At 36.3% G+C, this 12,709-nt stretch overlaps 1 protein-coding gene across 4 annotated transcripts in view; it reads left to right on the top strand.

Moving 5' to 3' along the window:
• The window catches only part of LOC108695242 (protein spire homolog 1), a 99,903-nt gene that overhangs the window by 12,372 nt on the left and 74,822 nt on the right, over positions 1–12,709 (top strand). For all 4 annotated transcript variants that reach the window (XM_018223627.2, XM_018223628.2, XM_018223629.2 and 1 more), the window contains exon 2: positions 3,907–3,941. In XM_018223627.2, coding sequence (XP_018079116.1) covers positions 3,907–3,941 — 35 coding nt within the window. The remainder of the gene's footprint in view (positions 1–3,906; positions 3,942–12,709) is intronic.

Genomic DNA, 12,709 nt, shown 5'->3' on the forward strand with positions numbered 1-12,709 from the left:
CACAAGGAATGTTTTGTGTGTGTGTGTGTATATATATATATATCTCCCATATTCTCACCTATGTAATTGCTGAACTGAAGTTTTTTACATGTGCTGCATTTATTCTGCCCTCTGCATTCTTTCTCCCGCCCTGTTCATGCATTGCTATACACATTATTACACTGCGTTGTCCTCATTGTAGATAATCTGCATGTTTCAATTCATGGGAGTTATGAGGATTATGCTTTTTTATTGCTGCCCTTCTTATCTTACAATTTACGGCTCTTCTGAACCAAGGTGGCCATCCAATAACAGAGAAGCATCTGATCCTGGGGATTATGTCCTGTGCCTTGTTAAACACACACAGCAAAACAATGAACCCGTGCCGATAAGTAATAAATACCTGCCAAACTGAGTAGGCAATATTGATTCATATTTAGGTGTTATGTCAATACCACTTCTCTTAAATCCATTGAAGGCTTGTATGAATGGCACATTTCTGCAAGGCAGTGGGTTTAGATGTGGGATCGATGTGCCTTATGCTGTAAAAGCTTAAATGGCAAGAACCTGCACTGCAGCAGGAATGCGGTCAGTGCAGTTTTATTCACACATTTCCCAGAGCATTGGTATACAGTCTGAATTTACATGTGTGTGGAATGCTATTTGCTTAAACTGACAACTTCCCCCTAGGTATGATAACTCACTGAAGGAAAACTATATGCTCTTCTTAAGTATCCTAGTGTAGGATATGCTGTGTGTCATCATTCTGCCCATCCATATATTAATTTAAAGAGTGGCTACAAAATCCCTAGTGGTTCTAAATACAAATAACTACCAAAAAAATCATGTCAAGTCAAAAGAAACCAAGAATTGGGAGAATGAGGGAATCAGTAAGGCCTATTTTCCTGCCAGCTGTTAGATTACAGGTGAAATGTACCTGCAAAGCATTGGACATTAGGCTTATACATGCCAGTGGTCAAAATAAAATTAAGGTAGCCATTAAGCCCTAATAGACCTAATAGCCCTAATAAACTTTACTTGAATTAGAACCATGTAGCAAAGGACTCCAAATATGACAAACCCATAGTTCGTTTTTCCTTAAAGGGGTTGTTCACCTTTGAGTTAACTTTTAGTATGATGTAGAGAGTGATATTCTGAGACAATTTGTGTTGTTGGTTTTTGGTTATTTAGCTTTTTATTCAGCAGCTCTCCAGTTTGCAATTTTGGCAGTCTGGTTGTTAGGGTCCAAATTACCCTGGCAACCATGCATTGATTTGTATAAGAAACTGGAATTTATATACGAGGGGCCTGAATAGAAAGATGACTAATAACAAGTAGCAATAACAATTAATTTGTAGCCTTACAGAGACGGGGCCAGTGACCCCCATTTGAAAGCTGGAAAGAGTCAAAAGACGAAGGCAAATAATTAAAAATCTATAAAAAATAAACAATGAAGACCAATTTAAATCCAGGAAAATTTAAAATCTTCTTAGAATTAGCCATTCTATAACATACTAAAACCACCCCTATAAGTCATAGACCATACTTGCATTAGTTTAGTTATAATACTGCTCAACTTTGTATTTAAGCCGATGGAATTACTCTGCACCCACTTAGGTCTTTATCTGATGTAGTTTTAAATATGGGAAGCATCCTGGGAGGGATTAGTATGTGACTGTGCAGGATAATATAGTCTGATTTGTTTCCCCACCCATCCACTCCCACTATAATCTGTTTCAGGTTTTGGTAAACTAGTTATAGCTTTCCCTCAACTTTACACAGTCACTTACCCAATTGAAATCTTGAAGCAGATCTACGAGGGACGTTGGTGTACGTCAACTCACGTCATAGGCTATAGTTACATTAGGGGCAAGGCCACAAAGTCCCGGGCCTAGGGTGGCAAGTTGGTAGGGGCGGCTCCGCTTGCTGAGGACGCGCTGCTCCCCAGTGCTCCGGTGTGCTTGTTCTCACTAGAGCAGTGCGGGTGGCGGGCGATAGGACCGCACGGCCTAGGGGCGCCCGCCACTGAAATCCGGCTTGATTATCAGGCAGATTTATCAAAATGTGAGATTAAAGCTGACCACAGAAAAAAAACTCACTTTTTTTATCCATTCCAATGGAATTTTAAAAAGTGTATTTATGAATTGGTGAAAGTTAGGGTACACCATTTTACCTATTTTTCCTACATTGCTATGTGTTGGATGGTATGAAAAATGCTCTAAAGTTCACTGGACCTTAGACACTCTAGTATTAATACTAGAGTATGGTACATACTAAAGTACAGAATGGTGATATTAAACTGTATAAACAATTTCGATCAATTGGAAAAATGTAACTAGGATTTATATGCCAGTTTAGCAACATTTGATATTTTGATGACATCCTCTGTAAAACATGGTTAGCTACAAGCTGTGTAGTGGTCCTTGAACTGCTTTAAATACACTGAGGTTAATTTATAAAGTTCGCGCATACTTATTTGCAAATGGTTGTATTGCCCAAGTTTTTTCCTAAACGCTAAAATATTGCACTGCTGTGCCCATCCTTCCAGTTTGTGCAAATTCGCATTTGAAAACATTTTCGCAAATGGCTTGCAAATGAGATTCGCAAAAAGTTTTGCAAATTGTCAACGTTATTTTCACTCACAACAGCTTCGCACAGTGCCCGCAATTATGCAAGGCTGTTGTGAGTGAAAATAACAATTTGCGAAACTTTTTGCAAATATTTTCTCCGCCTCCAATGTTGTGGCGTAAGTGTGTGCATAAATATTTGCAATTTGCGATTTTTGCCATATTTAAAAAGTTCGTATGGACATTCGCAGTGCGAAAAAAAAAATCTCAATTCTCTTTGCAAACTCATATTCAGCTTTATAAATACAGTAGAACCTCAATTTAAAATCCCCTGATTTTAAGTTTTCCCTCATTTTTCATTGTTGTTTTGTGGTCCCACCTTTATATTATACATAATACATTTCAATGATTTTACATTTTCCTGGATTTTACACCATTTTTTTTCTGGTCCCCTGAAAAATATAACCATGAGCAGGGCAAATATATTCACTGTGTGAATCATTCTGCGCTACACAAATTATAAATGAGCCCCACTGTCTTTGAAATGATAAGGCTCCTATAATAAGAGTCTTATCAATAATATGTTTATCAATAATAGGTTTCTAAGGTAAATTATGACAGAGCAACTAAAGAAGATTTACTCATTAAAGGGGCATATAGTGTATTATATAAATACCGGCAAATTTTAGATTTTTGTTAAAACCATGTAAAAAAATTATTTCAAGCTCACCATAGATCCTCTCAGGTCTTTTTTTGTTTTCAAGTGAATGGTGGGGGTGTTAAATCGCATATTGCCCAGACACACAATAGGATCTGGCATTTTGATTTTTTAACCAATCAAGTATTTGGGAAATTCTAATTAAATTAGCCATAAGGGTAACTTTAAAGGCACTTTATTTTTAAAGGTGTCTATAATACCAAATCCTTGTTTTTTTTAAATATACTTGGTCTCTTTTAATAAAAGTTTATCTGACTACATGTCTACCAGCAATTTTCTTAATTTATTTAAGAGTGCCATGACGAGTTTACTGTGCTTTTGCTTGAGTCGGTTCCCCTCTTCAGCTTATATAGTTGCTTCACAGTGGTCTCTAAATAAGAATGTTATTTGGTTTATGATTGATTCCAAAAGACTGGCATTTCTGAGAGAGTTATTTTGCTCATTATATAACAGCATAATAGTTATATGTAAAAGATCGATAAATTCAAATTATAACTGGGAAAATAAAATACGGCTTATGTAAGACTAAATTTGAAATGGAAAGTATGGCATTTTGGCAAATGTTGGCTAGGGAGAAACCCAGAATGAGCTATCAACAAATGTATGCTTTTTTAATATTAACATACTGTTTTTCTTTTACAGGAGAGTCCGTTGATTGCAGGTTTACAGAAACAGAGGTAAGTGACTCTGCTTTAGCCTTCATACTGCTAAAGGATAAGGCTAGATAACTTGTGGCCCTTTTTGTAACTTTACTGGAGTTACTCCTGTGTCTGCTAAAGGTGGCTGGGAGTTGTTTCACCTATTGACTATTTACCTAGCCCATCTTTAAATTTACTAAAGAAACTACATTCTCTATAGGGGAGATGTTGGCTTATATGTTATGTGATTTAAGGCTTATGTCATACCAGACAGTTTCTCTTCTGATGTAAAAGTTGCCCGCTGCCCTAACAATGACTGTTTCATTTTGAAATTAAAACAGAAAAGTATGAATTTTAATGCCAAAAGGTCACCCAGTGTGTGCACAGGTGATGCTGTGTCAGCCCCATGTGGTACTATCCTTAGAAAAGCATTCTCTATTGAATTAACATTAAAAGCATATAGTGTTCAGAAACTTGCGCTCTTTTATTCGGCTGCATACCACTCAGTTGAAGTATGTTCTATACACACCATAAAAGTCGTGAATCACATCCAGTTTTGACTACTGGTCACTGGACAATTGCATTCTTATGTGTTAGATCAAGTAACTGCACTTTTATTGTGTGTATATATATATATATATATATATATAGATAGATAGATAGATAGATAGATAGATAGATAGATAGATATAGGTGAAGAATGGCGGCACTCACAGGGTTTTCAAGCTGAATAAAGAAAACTTTTTATTTAACTCAACGTATTCTCCTTGAAAACCCTGTGAGTACCGCCATTCATCACCTATACATTGATCCTGTTGGCTTGGGCACCCAGTTATTATATCCTGTAAATGGTGTGCACCTTTTGGACTGTATATATATATATATATATATATATATATATATATATATATATATATATATATATATATATATATATATATATATTTAAAAAAAAATAATTTATTTATCAAACTTTAAAAGAGTATTCTACAAGTATCAACGTTTCGGTCCGGGTCTTGGGTTTTGTATGTGTGTGTGTATATATATATATATATATATATATATATATATATATATATATATATATATATATATATATATATATATATATATATATATATATATAAGTCCTCATATAAGTTACTGAGGAGTTCCATGACCTTGTAAAAGCACAAGGCCGAAGGCAAGGTTATTTTATAAAAGTCATGGATGCTTATATATAATATCCTCATATTTTATAACAGGAGGTACTTTGTTATAATACACATGTTTAAGTGAGTCATGTGACAAATTACTTCACTAAGCACCGATTATAACTGATGACATCACTAAGCACCATTTATAAGGATACAATTTGCAGGATATTCATTGCTCTTGAGTATTATATATAAATTATCTGGTAGAGTAGAGTAAGGACAGGAAGCAAGGATTGGCAGGTAACAAGGACAGTATAGGGCTGTTATGGATGTTGCTCCACTGGCAGACAGAAAAAGACATTACCTTTACAGACCTATTTAATTTCTTACATATAAATAATAACAATGATTAAATATAAACTTCTCTGAAGTGATCGAAGGTTTATATAACTACTTCTGTGTGTTTAAGACAGTATTTAGCTCAGCGGACCTCATAACCATTAAAACCTAGAAATGCTTGTTGGATTATAAAACAGCAGTCTTGTCTCCGATCATTCAGAACATGCATTATAGTTTTGTTGAAGAAAAGCCTACCTGTGTAAAATTGATTCAGACTGACAACCTGAACTAATGTTCAACTTTCCAGCTGTCAGCATGGAAGAACTGAGAGACGAGGCTGGCAAGCATTAGTGTATGTAAATTAAGTTAGTCCATTATTTAACAAATTCCCAAGGATTATGATGATTTCTAAAATACTTGAGGTTGAAGACATTATCCTGTGCCTGGGTTATCCTGAATATCAGATGCATAAGGCTAAGGCAGGGGCAATTCTCAATAAGGAGCAGCCTGAGGTATCTCCTGTGATGCCACCACCTCGTGTCCTAGCACTTACCTTTCCTGCGCCGTAGGGGGCTGCATAATGCAGAGAGCAAAACAGTACTCTCTACAATAGAATAGCTCAATTTCTGGCTTAAAAGATGCAAATTCGGTTCTTAAAGTTACAATGAGCTGCATTTTGCTGCCCTTCTAACATTGTTCAGTGCTGCCACCTGAGACAAGGTGGTATATGTAGGCTTCTTGACAACAACCATTTTTATATCATATTAAGTGGCATATTAAAGAATCTTACCAAACTGGTATATATATTTAAGTAAATATTGCCCTTTTACATCTGCCTTGAACCACCATTTCGTTATGGTCTGTGTGCTGCCTCAGAGATCACCTGACCAGAAATACTACAGCACTAACTGTAACAGAAAGAAGTGTGGAAGCAAAAGACAGAACTCTGTCTGTTAATTGGCTCATGTGACCTAACATGTATGGTTTGTTTGTGTGCACCGTGAATCCTACGGTCCCAGGGGGCATTCCTTACTTTTTAAAATGGCAATTTTCTAGGATTACCCAATGGCACATACTAAAAAAAAGTATATTATTATGAAAATGGTTTATTAACATTAAGCAGGGTTTTACATATGAGCTGTTTTATGCAATATCTTTTTATAGAGACCCACATTGTTTGGGGGTATAGTTTTCCTTTAAGCTCAGCAGCAACTGTCTTGTTGCCATGGGCCTTTTTGTTAAATACTGTAGCAGGCATTTTGTACATCAAACAGAGAGATGTGGGATTATTATGTCCAAGACATTTGGCAGGAAAGTGCCCCAGCAGTTCAGTCCTGTTCAGGTAAGAGAATCTTGCTGCATATCTTTTCCTTGCCCTATTTAGTGCCAGCATTAATTACTGTCACTTCTGTCAGATAATCTGAGAATTGTAGTCTGGAATTCTACATGTCTCCCATCACTACAAAACAAGTATATATGTATTATTTAAAATAACAAACTTAGACTGTAAATGTAACCAAAATGTATTTAACTTAACCATTTATTATTCTTATGTACAAATTAAGAATTTAAACAGCCCATTACACTAAATTTGATAAGAAATATGTGAAGAGCTGTTCACCTTGGATGGCTGAGAAATAATACACCTTTGCACATAAAACTTTGATTGGCACCTGGGTATGCAAAAAAATGATTGCACCCTAATTGGAAAACAACCTATTTGTATTTGTCCATACCAGCATGTTTTTAAGCTTCAGTTGCTTTTGGAACAACAGCAATACAAAGTGCATTGTGAAGCAACTCCGCAATTGCTCAGAGGCAGCCATCACACTGCACACCATTGCACGTTTTATGTATAAGCTGGAGAAAACATTTCTGTGCACACAGCTTTCTAAGGAATACTGGCTGCGATCACATGGATCCTGGAAACAGTTAAAGTGATACTGACACTAAAAATTTTCTCTTCAAAATATTAATCTACATTAAAAGTTGCCTATGGGTCATGTTGATCGTTTTTCGCTGATAGTTCTGATTTTGTAAGTAATTGCTTCTTGAAGTTCCTAAACCTGACTTTTGCCAACCTGACTGTCTCTTCTCAGCTTGTGCGTTAGAGTTTCTAATGCTAACGGACAATTGCTGCACAAATATGGCAGCCCCCTCATACAGGAACAAGAAAGGTAATGTAAAAGCATCAGGCAAATACTTTTATGGCAAAATTATAAATAGCATTCAAAAACAATGTTATGACAAATACAAATAAAGGTTATTTTCTGGTGTCAGTATCTCTTTAAAGGAACAGTAACACCAAAAAAATAAAAGTGTGTTAAAGGAATAGCAATATAATGTACTGTTGCCCTGCACTGGTAAAACTGGTGTGTTTGCTATAGAAACACAACTATATTTGATATAAACAAGCTGCAGTGTTACCACGGGGGCAGCCATTCAAGCACAGGATGCACAATAGATAACAGATAAAGCCAGTAGAATCATATTGTATACTACAGAGCTTATTTGTTATCTGCTGTGTATCCTGTGCCTTTTTTCCTTTTTCAGCTTTGAATGGCTGCCCCCATCACTATACAGCAGCTTGTTTATAAACTATAGTAGAGTTTCTGAAGCAAACACATCAGTTTTACCAACACATAGTGACAGTACATTATATTTTCATTAATTGAAGACACTTTACTTTTTTGGTGTTACTGTTCCTTTGAGGCCTGTTAATAGTTGGTACATGTGACCCTTCCCATGCGGTAATAGCATAGGGTAGTAGCTAATTGCATAAATATGGTGTTGTTGATCTGGATGCAAGTTGTGATGGCACTATTTTGGGTTCACAGAACGCACATGCTCAGTCATGCCTTGACAAACCCCATGCTGTTTGCTTCTTAATTTTGTCCCCTTCAAAGGGAACACATTTTAGTTTCTTTTATATGTGACCTTTCTCAGGATTTTTGTATTTAAATGCATGATCCTTTCTCTAGCTCTTATGCCCAGGTCCCCTAGCATTGGATGGGTTTGTGAAAAACCTGATGACCAGATTCTGGAAACTAAAGTAGCTGTCAGGTCATCCATATATGTTTTTATAAATTTGTAACTGTCTTTTAAAGCAAGAGATCTAAAATTATTGGACCAGATATAATCTGCAAACATCTGCCATACATGATAAGGTCTCTTTAATATCGCTACATGATGATAATGAGTTAAGCAATGAAAAAATAATCTCCAGGCTGCCATGCTAACATTTCAATTGGATTAATTAGAAGACAGAGCTCAAAAACCAAATCAGTGTATTTGTTCAGCTGCATAATATTATAAGAATGCACTGCAATTAGTTAATTGTGGCTTTTGAATTCAGTGCTATTTAACGCTGTTGTTTATATGCATGATTCCATTCAAAGCTGCTAATAACAACTGTAAAGATACTGGGATATTGTCAGCGGTATAATAAGAAGTTGGGCCCGGTTGCAAAATCATTTATAGTGCCCCCATAAACTCTGATAAAAAATATTTGTTTTTATAAACATGTATAGAAACTGCATCAGTCAGTGCTCCATTGAGTATTCTACCTCCTGGCCCAGTAGCTGTTACAAGGACTTCTTCCTCTATAGTTATGTCCTTGATTTTCATGTTAAAGGGAATCTCAACCCCAAAAATATTTTTTTTGCCTAATAAAAGAAAACATAAATCTATGCAAATTTGCAAAATACTGTATATTCATTACAGATTTTCCATGGTTTTTAAGTTATTTGTATATTTATTGCTATTGAAAGCATTATTTGTCCGTGCCTTTCTATTCTCTGCCCTAGTGTCTCAGAATGTTCAAACAATGTAAGACAAAGCAGCCGATTCACAGACCTGTCTTTGCTGGGGAAAAAGACAAAAAAAAAAAGTAACAACCAAGAGTTAAGCAAAAGCTGCTTTCATTAGCAATTGTTTTCACAAATAACTTTAAAAGCACTGAACATTTTTAATAAATGTATATGAAAAAGTTACTTAGAAGTATGTTTTCTTTTATTAGGCAAACTTTTATTTTGGGATTGACTTGCCCATTAAGGACACTTTAAATGCTTTTGCTAAATGCTAAAACATTGCTGCATATACATTGTTACACACTTAATAAAATCACATTTATAAATCCACAGTTTGTTTTGTGCAGTCAAGCTTAAAAATTTCCATAAAAAATACACATAACTGTAACACTTATGTAAAAAAACATGCATTGTTGAAAAACTCACATAAAAATCTGCATTATTTTCATCACATTTTACACTTGTTGAATGCTACACATTTATTCTAAGGGAAGTGGCACATGGGACTACTTTATGTGCTTGAAGAAACACCTAAATAGGCGCCCAAAGTGGCCCCACCTAGTCTCACCTGAAAATTGCATGTGTCAGTGCATCTAGTTGTATGAAAATCATAATGGTGGCAAAATTCTTTATCATTTTTTTTATACTGTAGCTCCAGCTAGTTAAAGTAATGCAACCAACAAGGCACTTATAATAAAATTAACAACATTCAGTTACAGAACTAGGTAGATAAGTAGCACCTGCTTGCAAGGACTTTCATCATTTGGGGAACTACCACATAGGAATGCCAAAGCAGAATGGTGATTTATTCTTTAGAGTAGGTTGACTTCAGGGTGCACCAATAAAAGGCAAGAATTTTTTCTTTTTTTAATTACACTTAAGTATTTGGAATGGCAAAATCTAGGGAACAAAACATAACCTGTTTCTTTGCTACATGTAAAACCGACTTCCTTGTATCTGTCTTTTGTATCTTGAATGGTGTGTCAAAGGGATGGCCCTGTTGTTTCTCATAATGAAGACATTCTCTGATAAGGGCCCTTACCCACAGGAAGTTTTTCTTATACACACATGACATGCATTTAAAACCTGAATCTAAACACACATTCATTGCTTCTATTTTATTTTACCTGGTGTTACCTACGAACAGTAAGATTTGCATTTAGGCACAGGTGCGTTCATGTTTTTGAACACAATATTCTGCATTTTTATGCATTTATGCATCTTTTAAATTAATGTGGAAGTCCAAGTAAATGTACTTTATATGTTTTTGATGCTTTAGCATGCGTTATATAGATTTTCAATCAAGCACTGTATGGCCCTAACACTAGGGGGCCCATATACTAACAATCAAATTGCAAATTTTTCCATTTTTCCTATATTTCTAAAAAGCTTTAAAAAATCGAGATTTATTACATGTAAGAACCATGAAAACCACCAATGCAAAACTTCACCAAGTAAAAGTTGTCAAGGTCCTATAGAAGTCAATGGGAGCTGCTCTGATAGGTCTTCGAAGAATTCGGTTTTTTTAGCACATCGTTCGGTGCTTTTTGTACTTTTTAGAATTGGATCTTTTAATAAATTTAATGACAATAGTGGTTTGTGAGCTTAGTGGTAGTTTCAAAACCCTCTTAAACCACTAAAAACTGATAATAAATAAGCCTCCAGGTGTTTGGTTTTACACTCTTCAAGTGCTGCCTACGGTGGCCGCTATCAGCATGTTAAACCTGATACAGTATGTCTGTGTCAACAGTGTATGGTAGGGTCAAAACTACCATATAATAGAAAGGTATTCTAAAGGTGGCCATACACAGAGAGATCTGCTCGTTTGGCGAGCGCATCTCTCTCCGATATGCCCACCTTGAGGTGGGCAATATCAGGCTGATCCGCTCTGGGCCCTAGGGCCCAACGATCGGATCCTAACGAATGGGAACGGGCGGTCGGATCACGGGACCGCATCAACGAACAGATGCGGCCGCGATCCGACGGGATTTTTAGTCCCATCCGATCGGGGAAGCCCGCCGGGTGGCCCCATACACGACTCGGTCTGTCAGCAGCTTTTATAGCCCCGTGTATGGCTACCTTAATATATATATATACAATTTGCAAGCAACACAAAATGAAGACATGTGTAGTGTACTCAGTATAATGTATACATCCCATACAGTGCATGGAAGTCAGCAGCTGAGAGGTTAAATTTACCTTTGCAAGTCACTCTGGGACTAGTTCAGGTTTCACCTCTCCTTGGCTAGATATTTGACCTTGACAGACTTAGATCTCTCAGAGAAATATAGTCCATGTGATAATGTGCCTCACAGGCGAGTCATTGTGTGAGTTCACAGTCCGCTCCTTTAGAAGCACGTTAGAACTGGACTCTCAAGGTAGAACCTCTTCTCAGGCAGATCTGGCGTCTCTTGTTTCTCTGTGCTAATGGCCTGTAATCCAGTTACAAAAGCACCCTTTGGCAGGGAAATTGACTGATACCCACTAATGGGCACAACTAATTTCTCCTGTGTAACATTTTGCAGGTTTTAATTTTTCTTTTGTTACATTTAAGTGTGGGGATATTCTTTATATCATTTTATATTTTTATTTGATCTACACTTTGGTGTCAGAATTGCAGGTATTTGCCCCTTGAAAGAACTGCCATGGAATTCAAGTACTGCCAATATATAGATTATTATAATTGTTTTGATAAAAATGATTCAGGTTTGTAATAGGACACTGCTAACCTGCCACAGGGGCACTTAATAATCGTGTCTAATTAAGGACATAAGTTTGTAATCTCCAGGCAGGATGACAGGAACAGTAACACCAAAAGATCAAAGTGATTTAAAGTAATGAAAATATCATGTACTGTTGCCCTGCACTGGTAAAACTGATCTGTTTGCTTCAGAAACACTACTATAGTTCATATAAACAAGCTGCTGAGTAGCAATGGTGGAAATTGAAAAAAGCTGTATGGCACAGGATAAATAATGGATAACAGATAACATTATGTTTTACAGAGCTTATCTACTATCTGCTGTGTAACCAGAGCCTTTTCTCTTTTGAATAGCTGCCCTTATTTATATAATTAATAGTAGTGTTTCTGAAGCAAACACAACAGTTTTACTAGTGCAGGGCAACACTGCATTTTATTTTTATCACTTTTAAAAAAATTTATTTTTTGATGTTACTGGTCCAAATTGTTCCTTGGGCAGTGTAGAAACTAGTTCCTATGCTGGAGGTCAGAGTGTACTTGTATTTTCTCAAGTGACCACCCTGAACTTATGTGTGCCAGTATATAATATGGGACAGCAGAAATCCATGCTTTGTTACATATTCACCCTGGTGGTAGTGGAGCATGTTCAGCTATGATGGCTGTCATGAACAGCTCTCTTCACATGTAGTCTTGTGTTCCGGCTAAGGCCCAAGGGCTAGATTTAGGGAAGGACAAAGAGGTTATTTGTCCAAGGTCCCTCACATCACAGGCCTTGAGGGCATGTGTACACAATACACTATGTACACTATACAGGATTTATTA

This window comes from Xenopus laevis, chromosome 6S, assembly GCF_017654675.1.
Source record: "Xenopus laevis strain J_2021 chromosome 6S, Xenopus_laevis_v10.1, whole genome shotgun sequence".
Classification (NCBI taxonomy): domain Eukaryota; kingdom Metazoa; phylum Chordata; class Amphibia; order Anura; family Pipidae; genus Xenopus; species Xenopus laevis.